The sequence below is a fragment of the Gopherus evgoodei genome, chromosome 5 (genome assembly GCF_007399415.2).
Source record: "Gopherus evgoodei ecotype Sinaloan lineage chromosome 5, rGopEvg1_v1.p, whole genome shotgun sequence".
Lineage (NCBI taxonomy): Eukaryota > Metazoa > Chordata > Testudines > Testudinidae > Gopherus > Gopherus evgoodei.
In genome coordinates this window covers 30,463,286-30,486,155 of record NC_044326.1, presented here as the reverse complement: position 1 = coordinate 30,486,155, position 22,870 = coordinate 30,463,286, and the positions used below count along the sequence as shown (strand labels likewise).

Below are 22,870 nucleotides of genomic sequence, written 5' to 3'. Positions count from 1 at the left end.
CCGGATGTACTCCCCTCCCGCCCCGCGTGCCCGCAATCCCGCAACAGCCTGCACTCCAGGTGCGCACGCGCAGCAGCATCCCTAACTGTCCCATCGCCGCCAGGGAAGCTCCACCCGCCCCCGCGTTAATCACCGCGCGCGCATGCGCGGTAATTCTGGTCTTCAAAAGCCGTGCCCCGACCATTGAAACCAATTGCGCGAACGTTAAAGGGCCGCGAGAGGAGGACGCCCGGTGAGGCGCCAGGCAGGGTCACCGCCGCGGCTCTACGACTCACGGGCTGCTCTCTGCGCCGGGGCTGAGCTCTCGGAGTCCGCTTCAGCTTTTCCGCGTAGGCCTGGTGCTCGCCTAACAGCTCCTGTCGCAGGGAGGAAGCGTTACAGGCGTTTGGCACAACCTGGCGTCACGCCGAAGTGCCAGGCTAGATTTTGTTCGGCTTATGGTGTAGGTAGACCCCAGTCCTGCCAGCCCATCTGCACTGCATAGATAGCCCCACTGGCCTCAAGGGCACTAAGCGTGCCTGGCCCCAAGCAGTGCGGTGGTTCATATATTTAATATATCTGCTTGTCAGTCTGACCTCAAGAAGCTTTTCTTTAGCAATACGGTTGCTCTTACAATTTATTTACGTGGTCCACTACTCTACTCTTGTAAAGTTTATTCACACATACAAACCATCTTACCTTCTGCAAAAAAATCACAACTCTCAGATGTTACTGCAAAGTATTACCTCAAAAATTACATAATATTTAACATTTCAAAAACACTTTTATGGGTTTTGAAAACAGTAATTTCTTGATTTTGTAACTAACTCACATGATCAAAATATACGTGAACATTTAATATTTCCCATAGTAATCAAGTTGACTTGTGTCTAACCTGCATATTGGTATTACAGTTCTCTTTCCACTAACCTGTGTATGGTACTTGTCTGTCCTTAGGTTGTGTACTCCTGAGAGTCAGGACTGTCCATTTTGAGTATTTGGAAAATGCCTGGCACATAGCAGGCACTACAATCATTAATCTCTGTAGATGTCATTACATTAAACATATCACTGGACATTGGCAACACCAGGAGGGATGAGCTGGAGTGCCGATGAGAAGCGCAGTCAGGAAAATAACTGAAATACTTTCCTGATAGGTAGGTTGTCCATTTAGAAAATACAATCCAATTCTCAATTACTGAAGGACAATCTCCACTCATTGATATATTTGGCTTTTCACGCAGGGCCAGCCCACAACATTTTGGCACCTGAGGCAGGGAGCTCAAATGACACCCCCATGCCCCTTCGCTTGGGCCAAAACTTTGAAAGGTCTCAGTTCTGTCTTCTTCCTGTTCTAGTCCTCTCATGGTACTGCTCTGCTACCTACCCCAGTAAAGGAGAACTAACCACTTAAAATGCATCATTCAAAAATTGTAAGTAACACTTAACTTTCAAATGCCTGAACAACAAATGTAACTTTTCTTGTTTGCATAGTAAACACTGGCATTTTTATCTGTTTGGTTGCAAAGATTTGAACTTCTTCCTGCTGAAGGTCCACAGTATGGGCCAGCTCATGCTCTGTTGAGGTGGTTGCAAAGCCAACCAACCTCTCCTGTGTCATTTTGAAGCATAGATGTGTTTTTATTAACTTCAGCTTGGAGAAGCTGTGTTCTCCACTGGCAGCTATTACAGGAAGTGTTAGAAGTATGTGCAGAGCAACAAAAGCATTTGGAAAGAGGGTGGTCATCTTATTTGTGCACATATATTCCAGAACAGCCTTTGGAGTTGATCCTGCTGAAATGTATCTTGAAAGGGCTTTCAGTTCATCACCTAAATTACTCGCATCAATATCGTGCATGTCATCATTTGTCAACACTGTCCCTAGTGCCCTGCATTGCTGATGTAGGTCATCTTCAGGTATAGTGAGGAGTTTTGGAATATCATACAACATCCCAAATATACCTCTGTGTTCCTTAAGCTGCATGAAACAATCTGCAGCTGATGTATTCCACAATCTAGCACCTGGTTAAAAAATTCAGCTTTGAATTGTCGTTTGGGGTCTCTTATGGGATTATCCCGTGCCTCGTAACCAAAATGTCTTCCTCTTCGGTGACTCTTGTATTTTTGAATGGGTGGGAAAATAGCTTCAGTGTGAAGTTCCTCTGCCAATTTCTGTGCACTCTTCAGAATGTTTTGAAATCCCTCATCTGACTGGTAAGACTATAGGTATGACTTTGCTTTGTCCATTTGTTCCATTGCTCCAGATATGTCAAGGTCAACACCTTGGAGTCTCTTGCTTACAACATTTATTTCAAACAGTATGTCATGCCACAACAGTAAGCCCCACAGAAATTTGAAGTTATGTATGTTTCTGATGATTGCATTTCCCTCTGCTCTCCCATGAACAATTCCTGTCATAGCATTATTCTCCATAATGGCAACTATGGCATCATCTATCTTCCCAATTTGGTGTTTGATAGGCTTTTTCACCTCCACTCAACTTTCCCATTGGGTGGCACTCAGTGGTTTCAGTGTCAGAGAGGATGTTCCCAGATATTGCTTCAAAATTTGCCATCGATGAGTTGATGCAGAGAAAAATACATAGCTACTTTGAATTACATTAAAAAATTCAGCAGCCTCACTTGAAGCTGATGCTGCATCACTGACCACCAAGTTCAATGAATGAGAACTGCATCGGACAAAAGAAGCTCCAGGGTTTAATTCTCGGCTCTGTGGCTGCACTCCTCTGTTCCTTGCTCTAATGTTGGCACCATTATCATAGCCCAGACCTGTCATGTCAGCTATCGCAAATCTCATATCTTCCAGTTTTTTAAGAAGCACATTGTCATACCAGCTCCTGTAGTATCATCAATGTCCATAAATTCTAAAAAATGCTCTCTGATAGTCACCATTGCAAGGACATTTTCACTAGGTTCTGTTGTTGTTACAAAACGCACCATTAAAATCATTTGTTCCATATGGCTGATGTCAGGCGTGCAGTCCAGAATAACAGAGTAATATCTTGTTGACTGCAGATCTGCCACAGTCTTCTGTTTGACTTTTGTTGCCAGTAACTGTATGATCTCATTTTGAATTATTTTTCTAAGGTAGTGGTGTGTGTACATTTCTTAGGTGGTGACTCTTCTTAGATGCTCCTGGAGTACAGCATCAAACTCAGCCATCATCTCCACATTTTAAGGAAGTTTCCATTGTTTTGCACATACAGTTGATCTGAAGTGCCACACAGTGCTAGGTTTTGGGTAGCAAGCATTCTCACAATGGCAATGGCCTTTTCAGAACATTTTGCCAGTAAAGAGACTCTGATGCAATCTTCTCTTGATGCTGATCATCTATGGTGGCCTTTAACCTTAGTCTCATCTCAAGCTCTCTCCACCTATGGAATGCTCTCTGGTGATTTGCTGCCTTCTTATGGCATGCCAGATTTCTAGCCAGATTTTTCCAGTTCTTTGTTCCTGTAGAACCCAATGTGGCTGGAACATTAGACTGGAAGAGTCTGCAACAAAACAGTATGCAGCATTCTGGGTTTTTGAGTACATAAGCCATGGCCTCTCCACTTTGTCACCATTGGGGATTTCACACTAGTAATGTGTTGGATGGAAACTTCTATTTTCATTGTCTTTGGGGAACATGAACTTTTTCACTTGCTGTGGCCCATGCAGTATAAGGAGGTCCCTCAAGCTACTGCAAGTGGGTCCACAGTTAAGAAACTAAACTCAGCAGCAGCTGTTTCTTGTGCTTCCACCACAGTCTTCTCTGACCTACACTTTTCTTCAGAAATGTGCATGGTTATATCCACTTGAGATGGAGATATGGGTGCTGCAGTAGCTGTCAGGTCACCTGCACTCTGACTAACTGGAAGATCAGGCATCTCCTCACCACTCACATCCTCACTGGGGCTGGAAGGCTCAGCATGAACATTTGGGTGTATGTATTTCAGGAAAGCTCCTTCCTGCTTAGATAGAAAAGCTTCTTTTGCTTTCTCTCTCTTTTAGAGAGGTATTTTCTTCTTTCACTCATGACTGCTGTTCTGTGCCAGCTGTAGTGGCTCTCAACACTCAGTTGAAGGGGACAAATAAGCAGGCTGGTAGCAGGGCCTGAGTTAGGGAAGATATCAGCATCTTAAGGGCCTGTTTCCTACTACTTCAGCTGACTGCCTGTTCTCCTCAAGTGGGTTCAGGGAAGCAGCAGGAAACAGGAAGCTCCCTGAGAAGCTGGTGTTAATCAGTCCCTGGGAGTGCAAGAGAGCTACATAAGAGGCTCCTCCTCTCTCTCCCTGCAGCTCCTGCTGCTTTCTGTTATTCCCTCTCACCTTTTCTCCTGCCTGCTTGTTATGTCTATTGTGCCCTCCTTTCTTCAGCATAGAACTCCACCATCTCTGTGCATCTAGAGCAAAGAGAATACATGTGCACCAGCAGCAGACACAATTTTCTACACTCTGGGTCTTAGTGGCGCCCCCTCCCACCCCCCCAACAGTCTGGCACCTGAGGCGGCTGCCTCAGTTCGCCTCATGGTAAGGCCAGCCCTGTTTCCATGACCAAATCTCTGTACAACTTTTCATGAGTGATGTATCCGAGTATTCGGATTCTCATGTCTAAGCTGTATTGTTAAATCTATTCACCTAAATTTGGGTTATTGCTGATTATATACTCTGTGTATCATATGACTTTTAAAAACAAATTTGGTATTTGTAGATAATCTAAGCACTATACCCAGATGTACAGACACTCTTTTCTCAACCTATATATTATATGATTTTTTTAACATTAGCTTTAATAAAAAGCAAAAGCATCTTATGATCAATGATTTAGCAACAAAATTAAAAACTGGTATAAGTTAAAAAGTTTATAGCACATTGTGTTATGTTTATGATTTATCTGCACAAAAGAAATTTTCTCTTAATAACCCCAGTCAATTAGAATGAGAGTCGCTTGCATGTGCCTAAGGGACAATTAACTGCTATATTAAGAGGCCATTATATTACTATTTGGGTAACTGGCAAAAGTGTGATATGAACAAAACCCTATAATGTTCAGTGAAAGAAAGAGCCCCAGAATCCATTTTTGCCTTAATAATTAAACTAATCAGACTAACCTCCATAGCCATCATCTAGGATTCTTCATTGAAATTCATGTTTGCAGCAATCGATACCTGACTGTCACAAGTAATACAGGAATTATTAGTTATATTATAATCAGATGTACACATTTAATGCTTATGCACTGGTCATGCAACAGACTCCACAAAGGCACACCTCTGCACCCATGTGGATCCTATTAACTTAAAGTGACATGTTAAAGTATTTAACACTTCAAAAGACAGATTTACGATTTTGAAAACTAAACAATTTCCTGCTATTTGTAGCCAGTTCACAGGACCTTCAAAATATATCTGCAAGTTTATTTAATAATTTCCTATCAGAGTGAATCAAATTGACAAATATAAATTGTATACAAGTTGCCTATTGCTGTAAATCATATACAAACTGCACATTGTTAGTCCATATAGAGTCTATTGCAAGATTGGGGTCCCTTTCTTCTCACTCTTAGCTGGGTTCACTTTGCACTTCACTCTTGCCAAATCTGAAATTTACAGATGTGTCTAAAACTTTGTCTACATGATGAAGTTGTAGTGATTTAACTCAAAGTGTTTAAAATATGATTTAGCTAAAGAGGTGCAACCTCCTTGTGTGGTAACTACTAGTTTGGTTTAAGAACTCTTAATAGCCATTCAGTTTATGTCAGCAAGGAATCAATTTCAAATAAATCTGCTTAAGGCACTCTTAAACCCAAATGAGAACTCAGAATACATGGTTGCAAGCTGTATCTCCCTCCATTTCTGCATAAACCTCAACACCAGATCAGAGATGAATTCCCTCCATACTAGCTCAGAGCACACTACTGCTAAGCATAATGACATAATTGAATGCAACTCCTTTGCACCACTCACATGAAGTATATTTCAAGGCCTACTAATATTACATTGAAAAGTTATAGCATTTTAATATATAGCACATAAATATCACTTTGGAAAATCAAATTAAAATAGTCTTGTGTGTAGGCGAAAGTGACTAGGGGACATCTTATCATATAAAAATGTCCTTACTATAACTGTTCTAATATTTCTTGAAATTAAGTGCCATAGCAGAAGTCTTTAAAAAAGTATAATGCATAATTGAATGCCTTTATCTATACTAGAATACAAGAGATTTAAACTTGTTCAGTAGCATAAGGGTTGTCTGTCTCTAGACAATTTAAAGCTGAAAAGAGAAATACACTGGAGTATCACTAACTGCACTTTTTAAATTAAATTACCTTGAGAATCCTTTATAAGAGTCACTTTGAGAGTTTCTGTTTCTTACATTTCTCTCTTTAATAAAAATGGAGAATGTGGGGATTTTTAAAAAGATCCAAAAGAGAAACAATTGAGTCATACCTGGATTTTCTTAAGCAGTACTTCTGAAGTTGCAATCAACAGTCTGGCATAACAAAAATGTCCATCTTAGCAACAAGGTTGCTAAGGAAGGTCACTGTGATTTGTTTTTAAAGGGACAGAGTCAGGAAATCTTTTCCTGATAAATAAATGCAGGAAAACCTCAGCTTATTTATTTTTAATTCTTTTTTGAAAATACAGTCAAAAGGAAGGGAAAGTAGTAATATATAAGAAATGATTATGCCCCCAATCCTGCACACACTTACACATGTGAATAATCATATTCACTTCAGTGAGACTATTCATGTGTACATTCTTGCAGGATTAGAGCCAAATTGTGGACAAAAGGATAATAAGTGACACCCCAATATAAATCAAGATTTGGAACTCCTATTTTCTCCCTAGTCCTTGGATTGGGAAAAAAAAATAGATTGTATGTTCCTACTTTATCTCAGAATTTATTTTAACTGGGGTTGCAATTATTTTTTTCAAATGGCAGAGGTAAGAAAAGTTTGAGCATGCATATTCACCTATATCCTCCTCCAGGTAAAGCCTTACCGTTTTCAGATATGCAGTTTCCTATCGTATGTCTGGACTGGGGCAAAGATCTAAAACTCATGAATTAAAAGTGAGTGGGAACATTCTATTCAGGCAACACCAAGCAAGAAGGGACTAGAATTTAGACAGGTAAACTTCCTTACCTTCATACTCCAAACAGCCATTTTGTTATTAGTGCATGATTCAGTCACATCATCCAAAGGATTCCATGCTCCTCCCTACCTCCTCTCCAAAAAAAGGACCCAAAGGATTAAGAAAAGAGTTTTCCCTAAGGAAAAATATCCTGACATATGAGGTATCTTGCAGACACTTCAATTTATCTCTCTCATGACACAGTATCATAATAAAACAAAAGTTATCCAAGGATAAAGCTTTAAACCAGAGTCTATAAGAGCTCCCAAATATCATCTTTTTCTCATGCATTGAAGTTTTCAGAAAGTTCATTTTTCACCAATGCTATACTGAAGAGACAGCTATACCTCCATTCCTTGAAGATGTGCAGACATGCAAAACTGATATGTATCAGCAAAATTTTTAGGAAAAGCACTGGGAAAATGAAGAAACAGCATACTGAAAAAGAAAATGATAATCTCTCAGCAGCTATGACTTACAGAAAACATTTTTCTTACATCCCTATGACTAGAGAGCTAATCAGTAAATATTCTGAGCTTGGAAGAGTAATACTATGAGGTAACATCAGGAAATATACTATTAATTTGTATTAAAGTTATTACAAGTATTATTTTGAATGCTTTCACAGTTAACAAAACAAAAGGAGGGTATCAAAAGTTCACTAAATCTCAGGGCACTGTTCTTAAAGGGGGTATACTCTTACTCCATTTGCTAAAGAGGCAATGAGAGGATGGGTTATCCATCTATTTATAGAATGCCAACCACAATGTTATCTCAGTAACCAGAACAGAGGTGATATTTCAAAGATATCTGATAGTTTTTAAAAACAGAGGGAAGATCTTTCATTCCATTCCTAACTTTTCCAAACACAAAAATAAATGAGCATTATAATAGCTATTTAAATGTGTTTGAGATAGAAATAGTTAGGTGAGTTCCATCATATACTATTCCTCTAGTGTACAGATCAAGCTGTTCATGCTGTGTTGAATTTGATAAACCACGTTTATGATGTACACATTGGCAATAATATCTGCAGTGTGACCAGATTTTAATTATATCACTGCTATGGGAAGGACATATTACTGGATGTATCTATATTTATTCCTATGCAAGCAATCCACAGGAAATATCCCAAAGTCCAGCTCCACAAAATCCTAGTAGTTGTAATAACAGAACTGAGAAAGAGGGATTTCCCCCCCATTTGTAGATACTGTTATCATAAAAACAGGCTCATGGGAAGAAGCAAATAGAGCAGCTTACAGTAGATCATTATAATTGAGCTGAATGCATGAATTTGTAATATGTAAAAGAGTAGTCTATTACAGTCAGAGAATAGCATACAGTGAACACAGACAACAAAAATGGGAGAGCAATTTTATCAGAAAACAGATTTCTAAAAGTGCATATAAATAACCTTCTGTAACTGCTGAGACTGATGGTGTAAATTTATGAAACTAATGCAAAGAGCATATGACGTTTTTGTAATAGTTCTTATTAAACAACTTGTTTTATCAAGAGGTTTGTCTCTCAACATTTCTTCCCAGTGCCAGAAACAGTCATGTAAACAGTTAAAAATAATGGACAAATGTGAACTGCATTATATAGGAAACATTACTTTCATACTGTAAAAGAGCAGTGTTGGGTGCTTAAAAGGATGGGAAGCTGTATAGAAACACATCAGTGCAAGGATTCTAGTCACTGGAGACACAAGGCAAGCAGCAAAAATTCCCTGAAGCTGAGAACAATAATACATCTCTCTCAGTCAGCACTACAAAAACAACTGCAAAGCCAGTATCATCTCATTTTGTTGGACTGCATAACAAGAGCTCCTTTACTGAACAAATAAGATGGTGTGAGGAGTTCCAATCTGCAACCAGTAATCCTACCATTCAGTTCAGCACAAGCCAAGGTATCATCAGTCAGGGCAGTGCACATAAAAGGATCCCTGTCTCCAAGCACAGAAGTAGAATAGTCTGCAGACAATGAACAAGGAGGAACAGAGTTTATTTTGTCTTTTGCATGATAATTTACTATCTTGAAAAAGAGCATTATTGGATCTCCTCCTCTAAAAAACAAAACAAAAAACAACAACAAAAGAAAGAGCTAAAAATCATCTGGACTGCATCAAACTGGTGGCTGTATGTTATTCTGACAGGATAGAAATCTCAGTAAGAGACCCAGTAATTGTTCTAATAAGACATTCATTTTTTGCTCAGTTTTCACTACTAGAATATCTGCCAGAAATGGTCGAATTACAGGTGTTGTGCTTGGAGATCTGCATTAGTTGCTGATTAGTTTCCAAGTGATTAAGGAGTTGGTTTTGCCCTTAAAACCTTAAATGGTTTGGGCCCTGGCCAGTTGATCAATCACCTTTCTGTGTAGTATTGTCTTGAAAGAAATAAGAAAGGGGGCTGTTGGCAAGATGTTCTTCCTGAGGACAAATGAACTGTGGAAATCACTTCTGTCCTTTGGTCTGTAAGAGCCAGGATTTGATGATTTTCTGGTCATTCTGAAAAGCTAATTTTTTGTGGATGGACATTTCCACAAGGGAAAGTAGTAGCTTGATGCATTTGTTCCTTCTATTTTTTTTGAAGTCTGAAACGTTGTTGACCATTTGTTATATAAATCACATTGTGAAGTAGGGCAATTTCCTGTGGAAATCATTTTATGAATGTAGTGTTACATTTTGTATAGCGTGTAGGTTTACAAGAGGAACTTTAAAAATTGAAATTAAAGAGATACATTTGTCCCATCTACCGACAAGAGAAGCCAACTAAAAGATCATCTGTACAGCACCTAGCACAATAAGGTCCTTGTCCACATATAGGGCGCCTAGGCACTAATATAATGCAAATAGTAAGTAATAATAAGCGTTAGCATTCAAGACAATACTGAATTTTGGACACATCCAGCACCCTAACATTCTGTAGCCTTGAAGGAGCTAGAGGAAATACACTCTTCAAGGATAGCTGGCCTGAGGATAAATGAGGATGACAATGAACAAACACCACCACTTCCTATTACAGAACAAGCCAAGGGAGCTTAATGGAAAAAGTACTTCAATAGTCACAAGTTATCCAAACCAGAGATAAGAGAATCGAGTGACTAGAAAGTACACAGTGTGGTCCTCAAGATGGAATTGAGCTCTAGGGAATGTCAGGCACAAGACAAACAAGGCCCTGGAAATGGAAGGTGCCATGCTGAAGAGGAAAAAAATCAGGCCCAAGAAGGAGATAAAATGCAACAGAAAAAACGGTTACCCACCTTTTAGTAACTGTTGTTCTTCAAGATGTGTTGTTCATGTCCATTCAAAGTAGGTGTGTGTGTGCCGCGTGCATGCCAGCCAGAAGATTTTCCCCTAGCAGCGTCCGTAGGGTCGGCCCGGGCGTCCCCTGGAGTGGCACCACCACAGCGCCCTATAAATGGGCCTGCCAACCCTCCACCCCCTCAGTTCCTTCATGCCAGCACTCTGACAGAGGGGCAGGAGGGTGAGTGTTGGAATGGACATGAACAACACATCTCGAAGAACAACAGTTACTAAAAGGTGGGTAACCGTTTTTTCCTCAAGTGGGTGTTCATGTCCATTCAAAGTAGGTGACTTATAAGCCTAACCTTAGGAGGTGGGGTCGGAGATCACTGCTGACTGGAATACTACGCGACCGTAGGCTGCATCATCCCTAGCCTGGTGCATGATGGCATAGCGAGACGAGAACGTGTGGATGGAGGACCACGTCGCCGCTCTATAAATCTCCTGAGTCAGAACCTGAGCCAGGAACACCGCAGAAGAGGCCTGCGCCCTAATGGAGTGGGCCGTGACCGGAGGGACAGGGGTCTTAGCTATACGGTAGCATTCCCGGATGCAAGTCGCAATCCACGAAGAGATTCGCTGAGAGGAGACTGGGAGCCCCTTCATCCTTTCTGCCGCTGCGATGAAGAGCTGGGTTGAGCGTCTGAACGGCTTGGTACGCTCTATGTAAAAGGCCAAGGCCCTGCAGACATCCAGGGAGTGTAGCCTCCGCTCTTCGCTGGAGGCGTGTGGTTTCGGGAGAAAGATATCTTGGCCCATGTGGAACTGTGAAACGACCTCGGGTAGGAAAGCCGGATGAGGTCTAAGTTGGACCTTGTCCTTGTAGAAGACTGTGTATGGGGGTTCAGATGTTAACGCTCGAAGCTCTGACATCTGTCGGGCCAAGGTTATCGCCACTAGGAAGGCGGTCTTGTACGACAGGTACAGCAGGGAGCACGAAGCCAGAGACTCGAAGGGAGGCGCCAAGAGGACGGAGAGGACCAGATTCAGGTCCCAAGCAGGGGTCGGCTGATCCACATGTGGGAAGAGCCTGTCCATACTCTTGAGGAAACGCCCAACCAGCTGGTTCACAAACACCGAGGCACCCCCCTCTCCCAGATGAAAAGCGGATATGGCCGCCAAGTGAACGCAAATGGAGGAAAGGGAGAGGCCCAGTTGTCTTAGGTGAAGCAAATAGTCGAGGACAGCTGGAATTGGTACCCCCAGCGGGTCGAGACCCCGCTGACCCGACCATATGGAGAAACGCTTCCATTTAGCCAGGTAGGTGGCCCTAGTTGACAGCTTCCTGCTACCCAGCAGCACCTGCCTGACCTCTTGGGAGCACTGCAACTCCACTGGGTTCAGCCAAGGAGCATCCAGGCTGTGAGGTGAAGGGACTCGAGGTTCGGATCGTGGAGGGAGCCCCAGTCCTGCGTGATCAGGTCCAGGAGGAGGGGCAGTGTCGGGCGCCTGAACGGACATGTGCAGGAGTGACGTGTACCAAAGCTATCAGGATTACCCTGGCGTGATCCCTGCAAACCTTTAAAAGCATCCTGTGTATCGGGGATCAGAGGGAAGGCGTAGAGCAGACCGTCCTCCCATGGCTGAAGGAAGGCATCCGACAGAGACCCCCAACTGCGGCCCAGGAGGGAGCAAAACTGTCGGCACTTCCTGTTTTCCCATGAAGCAAACAGGTCTAAGCGGGGAAAGCCCCAGAGTTGGAAAATTGAGCGCACCACATCTCATCGGAGGGACCTCTCATGACCCTAGAATGAGCGGCTAAGGGTGTCTGCCAAACCATTCTGCTCCCCCGGAAGATAGAATGCCGTCAGGTGAGAGGCATTGTGAACGCAGAAATCCCACAGCACGAGGGCTTCCCTGCAGAGGGGAGAGGAGCGTGCACCCCCCTGTTTGTTGATATAAAAGACTGCCGTCGTGTTGTCCGAAAGGACTGAAACACACCTGCCGGCCAGGTGAGACCAGAAGATCAAACACGCCAGGCGGACCACTGTCAGCTCCCTGACATTGATATGCAACTTGAGGTACTCCGGCAACCACAAGCCCTGCGTTCTGAGGCGTCCCAGGTGCGCTCCCCAACCTCGATCCGAGGCGTCTGTCACCAGGGAGAGTGTGGGCTGCGGGGCAGCAAAGGGGACACCCATGCAGACTTCCCGCGGGTCGAGCCACCACCGTAGTGAGCTCAGCACCAAGCGGGGAATGGATACCACTGAGTCCAGGGGGTCCCTGCCCGGGTGATAAACTGTCGCCAACCAGGACTGCAGCGGGCAAAGCCAGACTCTGGCATGGACCACCACATAGGTGCATGCCGCCATGTGGCCCAGCAGCCAGAGGCAAACTTGCGCCGTGGTGACCGGGGCACGGTGCAGTCCAAGGATGAGCTCGGAAATTGCACGGAACCTGGACTCCGGCAGATACGCTTTGGCGTGTGTGGAGTCCAGAACCGCTCCTATGAATTCTATTCATTGCATCGGAGACAGGGTGGATTTGACTTAGTTCAAGAGGAGGCCAAGATCGAGAAAAGTCTGCCTGATGAAGCACACCTGGGTCTCTATCTGCTCCTTGGAGCGGCCATTTATGAGCCAGTCGTCCAGGTAGGGGAATACCTGGATGCCCTGCCTGTGCAGGAAGGCCATCACGACTGCCATTCACTTCATGAAGACCCTGGGAGCAGCTGACAGGCTGAACGGGAGCACTGTGAACTGCAGATGGACATTGGCTATGACGAACCTGAGATACCGACGGTGCTGTGGAAATATGGCAATGTGGAAATAGGCGTCCTTTAAGTCGAGGGCAGCATACCAATCTCCTGGATCCAGGGAGGGGATGATCGAGGACAGGGAGACCATGCGGAACTTGAGTTTCCTCACAAACTTGTTCAGCTGCCGCAAGTCTATGATGGGTCTCAGGCCCCCTTTTGCCTTCGGTATGAGAAAATACCGGGAGTAGAAGCCTTTGCCCCTGAGCTCCCGCGGGACTTCCTCCACCGCCCCTGCCTCCGTGAGGGACTTCACTTCCTGAGTTCAGAGTTGCTCATGAGAAGGGTCCCTGAAGAGGGACGGGGAGGGAGGTTGGTGGGGCGGAAGGGAGGAGAACTGGATAGAATATCCCCTCTCTACCGTGTGGAGCACCCATTTGTCCAACATAATTCGGGACCAGGCACGGTAGAAGTGGGACAGACGTGACCCAAAGGTAGGGGTGGAAGGATCCAGAGTCTCAATTGGTAGGTCACTCTCGACCGTACCATCAAATAGGTGGTCTAGGCCCAGATGGTGGTCTCGATTGGCCAGACGCCTGGCCGGAGGGGTGGCGCTGGTGATGCCTCTTGCCATTTCTGCCCCGCCTGCCAGCTCCTGGCGAGTCTGTGGCTGGTATGGGCGCGGGACTGCCTGCGGCCTAAATTGTCTGCGCTGGGTCGCGGGGGTATGCAAGCCCAGCGAGCGAAGCATGGCCCTCAAGTCCTTTAAGCTATGGAGATGTTTGTCCGTTTTCTCCGAAAACAGCCTCTGCCCTTCGAAGGGGAGGTCTTGAATTGTCTGCTGGACCTCATAGGGCAGGCCTGAGACCTGGAGCCAGGCTCCCCTCAGCATGACCAGGCCTGTGGCCAAGGTGCGCGAGGCTGAGTCCACCTCATCTAAGGCAGCCTGGAGGGAGGCTCGAGAGATCAGTTTGCCCTCCTCCACTAAGGCCGAAAACTCTGATCTCGAGTCCTGGGGAAGGAGCTCTGCAAACTTTGACATGGCGAACACGTGTTGTGGCCATATCGGCTTACTATTGCCTGTTGATTGGCAATGCAGAGTTGTAGTCCCCCCATGGAGTACACCTTTCTACCAAAGAGCTTAAGTCTTTTTGCGTCCCTGCTTTTCGGTGTTGACCCCTGAAACCCTTGACGCTCCCGCTGGTTAGCCGCATCTACTACCAGGGAGTCCGGGAAGGGTGGGTGTACAGGTGTTCATGCCCTTTAGAGGGGACGAAGTAGCGCCGATCCATCCTCTTGGCGGTAGGGGCCAGTGAGGCTGGTGTTTGCAATAGGGTGTGGGACATATCAGCTATAGTCTTTATCAGTGGGAGGGCCACTCTGGATGGCCCTGAGGGAGCCAGAATGTCCACTACAAGGTCCGCGTCCACCTCGGTCTCCTCCACTTGGATTGCGAGGCTTTGAGCTGCTCACCGAAGCAATTGTTGGAGGATTCGAGTGTCCTCTAGGGCTAGTGCCGCAGCCTGGACCGCCTCGTCCAGGGAGGAGGACGAGGAGATTACATGGAGCAGCCCTTCCTCTGGTGCATGTGACTCCTCGGGTCCTGCAGCACATGGTATTGAGGTTGCGGTGCTGGTTCCGAGTCTAAATGCAGCAACGCGGCTGGTACCAGGGTCACCAGTGAGCGAGTTGGCGTATCATGCGGTGCTGGTGGAGCCCGAACGAAAGCTGTTGCTGGTGCCGCTGCCCGGTTAGGGGGTGTGAACTTGATGATGGCACACCCCTGCCTGGTGCCAGTGCCGGTGGGGAAGGTAGCTGCGCCGGGGCCACTGACGTCGAGGACACCGAAGTCGACCATGACCAAGGGCCAAAAGCCTGGCCTACCGACTGATGGTAGGCCCAGGGAGTCCAAAATGGCCACTGCAAGGGCAGCTGCCATTGTTGCTGCCACTGCGGGTAATGTTGGTGGCTCACCCCCGACACCAATCTCCTGCTCCGCGACCGGCTGGAGCGGTAGGAGTCTGCCTCTGAGTCTGAGGTCTCTGAGTACAAGGACCTGGGGGGAGCAGCGCCCGGTGCCGAAGGAGGGCGTGCCGAGGCGGCAGGGAGCCTCTCATCTGGTCCTGTGCCGCCTTCACAGCGCGGTGTGGGGAGGGAGGCAACAGCATGGCCGGCTTGCCTCTAGATTGCGCTGGTGGACGGGCCACAGTAGGCAACTCTCTACGATGCGGAGAGGCCGGTGCCGGGAGACCCATTAGGCCTGAGGCCGCCTCAAACGCCTCCGGCGTTGACAGGGGGCGTATGTCTCCGCTGAGGTCTGGGGAATTAGATTGGTCCAGACTCGACCACCCTCTCTGCGGTGCGGGAGTCGATGGAACCGCCGAGGGCTGCAGCCCAGCCTGTCCGCTTACACCTGCGGATGGCGTCGGCCTCGGATCCTGGTGGGGTGACCGATCCCTCACTGGCTTCCTTCTCTTGGTGGGCATCAGCGAAGGTGAGCGGTGCCGCACTGAGGCCGACTTCCTACGACCTGACTCCGTCCGGTGCCGGGTTTTCGACGACTTGGGCTGGGCCCTAAGTCCTGATGCCGGTGCCGGGGCACTCCGCACTGAGGATGATGTGCTGGGCCCCGCCTCCGCCGGTTCTGGATCCGAGGGTGGTCGTAGAGCCGCCTCCATCAGGAGGACTCTAAGTCTTTAAGCCCTGTCCTTAAGAGTTCGTGGGCAGAAGCCTCTACAGATAGAGCAACGGTCCTTTTGGTGGCCCTCTCTGAGGCACCTCAAACACGCAAAGTGCAGGTCACTCTTAGGCATGAATTTCCCGCAATTCTCGCAGAGTTTGAACCCGGGGGACCCGAGCATGCCCCAGCGAGCGACGAAGACTCTGGGGAGGGAACCCCCCAACTACGAAAACTATATACAAAAAGCTATCTAACTAACTATAAAATAACTGAATATATGGACTAAACGGTAAGGATAGGACACTGCCAAAATGTTACACAAGAGAAGTTCCAGCTAGCTGTCACCGGTGGTAAGAAGGAACTGAGGGGGTGGAGGGTCGGAGGGCCCCTTTATAGGAAGCCGTGGTGGCACCACTCCAGGGGGTGCCCGGGCTGATCCTATGAACACTACTAGAGGAAAATCTTCCAGCTGGCGTGCACGTGGCGCACATACACCTACTTTGAATGGACATGAACAACCACTCAAAGAAGAAAAGATGTTCCTCTCCAAGTCCAGAGATTAGGAATTGGCAATGCAGGGCCCTAATCAAAGTGGATCTAAAAGGAGGACTAGCCTACAAGCAAAGGAAAACCGCTCATGGGAAAACAACAAAAATGATTCTTCAACAGTTATCATCACACACAATGTGATGTGGGTCCAAGAGGTTCAGAAATGGGCTTTCATACAGGCTTTACTGAAGGCCGTAGGAAAAAAAATGTGATCAGAAATAATTAGAAATCCTAAGAGGGAGCTGGATTGGATGAAAAATGTTCTTGTGTCTGAAGGCCATGCATGCAAGTGTATCCTAGAAAACTGTTCCCAAAGAGACAGTAAAGCAATCTTGCAGATTTACCAGTGGCGAGAGCACCGTGCCGTTGATTACTGCTGATGGAGGATTAGATGTGCAATTTATGTTGAATTACAATGTCCCGAAGACCATGAAAGGGTTCCTTCACCACATAACCACAGGACTATGGGGGTTATGACTTGTAGTATTCTCAAACTTCACTGATGAGAATAGAAAAGTGGTTAAAGAGCTGGCAGATTTCCTTGAGGCAGCCAAATAATAACTACATCCCTGGCTGGAAAAAATGATCAAGGAAGGCATTAGGCCAGTAGCCCTAGAGAAGATGGTCAATGGGGTCACCCTGCTTGAATCCATAGAAAGGGCAAGATTCATGGAAAAAGAGTAAGGGATGTTACCCTTGGACCAGACCAGGTTTCTTTCTGCTGAGGGAAGTATGTGATTGGGTGTGCCAGGCCTTTGTGGTCCATCGCTGGCGGCCCCAATCATTTGCGATACCCCACCTCAGGAAAGTTATCTGAGAGGGAAAAAAACAGTGAGTTTTAGCCCTCCAGGCTTGCCTAGAGAAGCATCCCAAGAGCAGCCATTCTGGAAGCCATTGCAATCTGGTCTTCTAGCAGCTAGAAAGGTAGTGACCAACAATAGCCAATCAATGCCCAGCATGTTGAAACAAAAGGAGCTGTCTGCTGCTTGCAAGACAGTTCCTGGCGGGAGCTCGTGGAGTAAGGAAGGATGCTCCCTACAGCACAGCCAAAGGAACCAGGCCAGAGAGGACCTATTTCTGGCCACAGTCAAGGGCAGGAATGTGTGAGGAACCCTGCTGATATACTATGAAAATTTTTGGAAGAGAAAGTAGTTAAGGACATAGAAGTGAATGGTAATTGGGATAAAATACAATGTTGTTTTAAAAAAGGTAGATCATGCCAGACCAACCTGATCTCCTTCTTTGAGAAGATACTGATTTTTTTAGACAAAGGAAATGCAGTAGATCTAATCTACCTGGATTTCAGTAAGGCATTTGATACAGTTAACTTGGAGAATATGGGGAGTAATATGAGAATTGAAAGGTGGATAAAGGCGAGACTACAACGGGTCATACTGAACGATGAACTGAAAGATGAACAAGCTGGAGGGAGATTATTAGTGGAGTTTCTCAGAGGTCAAGAATTATTTAACATTTTTATTACTGACCTGGCACAAAAAGTGAGTGTGCGCTAATAAAATTTGCAGCTGATACAAAGTTGGGAGGTATTGCCAATAGAGAAGAGGACCAGAATATCATACAAGAAGATCTGGATGACCTTGTAAACTGGAGTAATAGAAATGGGATGAAATTTAATAGTGCAAAGTGTAAGGTCATGCAGTTTGAGACTAACAACAATAATTTTTTGCTATAAACAGGGGACTTATCAATTGGAAGCGACAGAGAGGAAAAAGACCTGCATGTATAGGTTGAACACAAGATGACTATAAGCATCAATGTGATGTGTCCATGAGAAACGTTAATGCAGTCCTAGGATGCACCAGGCGAGGTATTTCTAGTAGAGACAGGGAAGTGTTTTTAAGGTCAGGCTTGACAAAGCCCTGGCTGGGATGATTTAGTTGGGGATTGGTCCTACTTTCAGCAGGGGCTTGGACTAAATGACCTCCTGAGGTCCCTTCCAACCTTGATACATTATGATTCTAAGTCACTGGTGAGACCTCATCTGGAAGACTCTGCAATTCTGGTTTCCCATGTTTAAGAAAGATGAATTCAAACTGGAACAGGTGAGAGAAGAAGCTACTAGGATGATCTGAGGAACGAAAAACCTACCTTATGAGAGGAGACTCAAAGAGCTTGGCTTGTTTAGCCTAACCAAAAGAAGGCTGAGGGGAGATATGATTGCTCTCTGTGGCTACGTATACGGCGGGTAGCAATCGCTTTCTCAGGGATTGATATATTGCATCTCATCTAGACACGATATACCGATCCCCGAACGCGCGCCTGTCGACTCCGGAACTCCACCGGAGTAAGCGGCGGTAGCAGAGTCGACAGGGGGAGCCGCGGACGTCGATCCCGTGCCATGAGGATAGTAGGTAATTCGATCTAAGATACTTTGACTTCAGTTACGTTATTCACGTAGCTGAAGTTGCGTATCTTAGATCGATTTCCCCCCCCCAGTGTAGACCAGCCCTCCAAAAACATCAGAGGGATAAATACTAGCAAGGAAGAGGAGTTATTTAAGTTAATCGCCAATGTGGACACAAGAACAAATGGATATAAATTGGCCATCGTCAAGTTTAGGCTCAAAATAAGGCAAAGCGGTTTTCAAACATCAGAGGAGTGAAGTTCTGGAACAGCCTTCCAAGAGGAGCAGTGGGGGCAAAACACCTAACTGGTTTCAAGAGCTTGATAAGTTTATGGAGGGGATGGTATGATGGGATTGCCTACAATGGCATGTGGCCCACTGACAACTGACAGTAGCAAAAAATCCCAGTGGCTGGAGATGTGACATTAGATGGAGAGGGCTCTGAGTTATTACAGATAATTCTTTCCAAGGTATCTGCCTGGTGGGTCTTTCCCACATGATCAGAGTCTAACTGATCACCATATTTGGGGTCAGGAAGGAATTTTCCCCAGGGTCAGATTGGCAGAGACCCTGGAGGTTTTTCGCCTTCCTCTGCAGCATGGTGCACTGGTCACTTGCAGGTTCAAACTAGTGTAAATGGTGAATTCTCTTCAAAGTCTTTAAACCATGATTTGAGGACTTCAGTAACTCAGCCAGAAGTTAGGGGTGGTTGAGGTTCTGTGGCCACGATGGTCCCTTCTGACCTTGAAGTCTATTAATCTAATTCAGCCCAGATGGGCAAGAAACTATTTTAGTTATAATTGATCCTGAAGGGCAAGGAACTGTTTCTATTTGAATTCATTTGTTATACCCTAGAAAGGATTTGAACTGTGTGATCCAGCCAGAGAAGACCTGCAGAGATCAACTGATAGTCTGCAGAGTGTGTAAGGAGCTGGAGAAAACAGCAACACTGTGCCCAGGCATTGGGGGGTGCGCAAAGTAGTTAATGCAACCCTTCACACTGTCTTGTATATGCGTCATCACACTGGTACATACAGTGGCAGATTAACAAATTTGCCACACCTAGGCCCTCAAAAAATTGCCGACTCCGCCCCCCCATGCTTAGGACCTGCTTTTTCATCCTTATGGCTTCCCAAGCATTGAGGAAGTTGGACAATCTGTCCCCAGTCAGGGGGAGGGGAAAGAGGGGGAGAAAGATAGCTGGAAGATCAGAGACAACTGTATTGCTGTCCTCAAGCGCAAAATCAAATGGGCTGGCTGCTGCCCAACAGATCATTGAGGACAAGCCAGATGATTCAAATGGGAGCTGGAGGACCTCCTTCTTTGTATCTGTTTTCTCCTGGAAAAATCATACTGCTTTAAAGCATAAAAGGACTGCCTGTAGTACTGTTGCTATACGGAGGCTATACTGATGTCTTTGGGGAGCTGGGTGGAGTGTAGCATTAGAGAAGAATAGCATAAGAATCCTTAAATAAATGCAAAGTCTTGCCTTTTTTTGTCAGAAGACAAAACATGACCATCAAAGGGCAAGTCATCTATAGTTTGCTATACCCGAGTTATGTAATCACAAGAGTAGGTAGAATAAATTTCTCCCCTCAACAAATCAAGAATCTTGGGCTTTTGGGGGGGGGCTGAGAGGGGGGGAGTTGATTTAAATCTTCATTGACACACCTCTCATGGGCAGCTGTAACTACCAGGAAGTTTGGGGAAGGATGCGAATAAAAGCACTAAGCATTGCATCAGGCCACGGTAAAATTTGTCTGCATACTTAGCTGTAGGGTCTTTGGTGGCTCCAAATGCCTCATTAAGAGGGAGGGCTACTCTGCCAGGGGCAGCACCTGAAGATCATCCAACAGCTTGTGGGTATTCTATTGGACCAGTTCACCTTGTATGCCCAAAGCAATCTTCTGAGTAGGACTTGATAGGATTAAAAATCCTCTGGAACTGGGGGTCACAGAATTGTCAAATAAGGAGAATGAGAAAGTAACAGCTGACAAAGTATCCTCCTGAGGGAACACCTGCTTCTCCGGCAAAAGTTCATCCTGTAGGACTGTTTGCTCAGGACCACCATTGTCTCTGCATGCCTGCAACCCAGATGGTTTTTAAAGGTTATAGGCTGCCCTGAACTGGACTCAAGTGTCTATAATTAATCTGAGGTAACTTCTTTTCAGTTTATAGGGAAAAGGGCTTTAACTATTCATTGACTGATATGGTTACTCTTTCAGAACTGTCCAGTCTGACTCTGTTCCGTAGAGCGTTATGTGACAGTTTCCACAATGAGTCGATATTGCTCATATCTCCAAGACAAATACATTACTGAGAACTTCCTCAAACTACGTGGAGTTTCTGTCACTACAATGTTAAGAAGAATCATTTGTCTTAAAATTAAAAAATACTGTGACACAGCTACAGCCTGGAATGTTGATTTAAGTAACTGAATTTTAATGTGTATTGCTCCTAGATGCATAGATCACACTAAAATAAATGCACCGCTTGGTGAATTTTAAATAGTTTGAAAAGAATGTATTACTCATAGGTATATCTTTTCCTATTAAATGGTATAGTGCAGATGAAGCTGAGTGGGTGATATCACCTACTGATTCTGATATATTGTTTTCTCAACCATATTTGTCACCTAATTCATATACATTACTTATTGAACTAGATACATTTCAAACAGATTTGTAAAAGTGAACTGGATGCTTCCACATTAAAGTTACCACTTATCAATTCAAACAAATTGCCTAGTCAAACATCAATGTAGTCACATGGTATAGTATATACAAACTGCTAAATTAAATGTATGAGTATATATATTCCCCTATATATTAACTAACCAAACTCAGTATATGATTTATGGAATGTAAATACAAATAAAATACTGCACAAATAGCCACACCAACTATTAAAACATACACAATAAGGGACATGGCACATTGGTTCTCTTTAAGATTTTACACTATGTAATTTTGGGTTTTATACTGACACCCATCTAAGCACTTTAGATAGTTTTAAAACAATTTGAAGAATGTATGTAATCTTTTGCACTATATATTCACTATTATCTTTTTGCAACTGTACTGGAGAACATTAGAGTATCATGTGAAATTGTTTAGGAATAGTCATATATTGCCGCTGAAAAGGAGCAGCTATACAAGCCATTTGATACAAGCCATGTAGGACATATGGTTTTGAGTACTAATAGATACTGAAACAGTGGAGAAAATGAACTTACCTATGCAAATTAACTTACTCTTCTTATCCATTAGAAGATTACTTTAATGAAGTCTTTTAATTTTGTATATATGTTAAAAGTATCCAGCAAAGAAAAAGAGTTGGGATTATGCCCTTTTTTGTTACTTGACATTAAATAAAGAATGTCTGAAAGGTTGTTTTAAAAATCACTTTTTCCCCAATTTTTTTTTTAACTTTACAATACTTGCAATACTACTTAGCTTTAAACTAACAACTACAGGCCCCAACCAAGATCAGGGATGCAAAGTTTATGCCAGTGATGGGCAACCTGCGGCCCATCAAGGTAATCCACTGGCACGCCGCAAGACAGTGTTTACATTGACCGCCGCAGGCACGGCCACCCACAGCTCCCAGTGGCCATGGTTCGCCGTTCCCAGCCAATGGGAGCTGGTGAAGCGGTGGCCAGCGTGTCCCTTTTTGTTTACAAGTTTGTTTACATTTGCAGGAGATAATGCTGCCCACTTCTTGTTTACCATGTCACCTGAAAGTGAGAACAGGCAGTCACATGGCACTGTTTTAGCCAATGTTGCAAGATATTATGCCAGATCCACTAAAGATTCATATGTCCCTTCATGCTTCCCCCACCATTCCAGAGGACATGCATCCATACTGATGATGGGTTCTGCTTGATAATGATCCAAAGCAGTGCAGACTAGCACATGTTCATGTTCATCATGAGTCAGATGCCACCAGCAGAAAGGTTGATTTCCTTTTTTGGTGGTTTGGGTTCTGTAGTTTCTGCACTGGAATGTTACTCTTTTAAGACTTCTGAAAGCATGCCGCACACCCCATCCCGATCAGATTTTGGAAGGCACTTCAGATTCTTAAACCTTGGCTCAAGTGCTCTAGCTATCTTTAGAAATCTCACATTGGTACCTTCTTTGCATTTTGCAGTGAAAG

At 45.0% G+C, this 22,870-nt stretch overlaps 1 protein-coding gene and 1 long non-coding RNA gene across 7 annotated transcripts in view; one reads left to right on the top strand and one right to left on the bottom strand.

Moving 5' to 3' along the window:
- The window catches only part of CC2D2A (coiled-coil and C2 domain containing 2A), a 158,014-nt gene extending 151,506 nt beyond the window's left edge, over positions 1-6,508 (bottom strand). For 2 of the 6 annotated variants that reach the window (XM_030563105.1, XM_030563109.1), the window contains exons 1-2: positions 4,310-4,377; positions 276-356 (exon numbers count right to left, since the gene is read on the bottom strand). In XM_030563105.1, the coding sequence (XP_030418965.1) occupies positions 276-356; positions 4,310-4,360 (132 nt within the window). In that variant the 5' untranslated portion in view covers positions 4,361-4,377. Of the gene's footprint in view, positions 1-275; positions 357-4,309; positions 4,380-5,091; positions 5,153-6,432 lie in introns of those variants that run through there. The other 4 variants (XM_030563106.1, XM_030563108.1, XM_030563107.1 and 1 more) reach the window with 4 other exon arrangements.
- LOC115651872 lies at positions 101-1,264 on the top strand. Its single transcript, XR_004000475.1, has 3 exons — positions 101-232; positions 937-1,136; positions 1,224-1,264. It is a non-coding gene; the product is annotated as an uncharacterized LOC115651872 (long non-coding RNA).
- Positions 6,509-22,870: the final 16,362 nt, after the last annotated feature.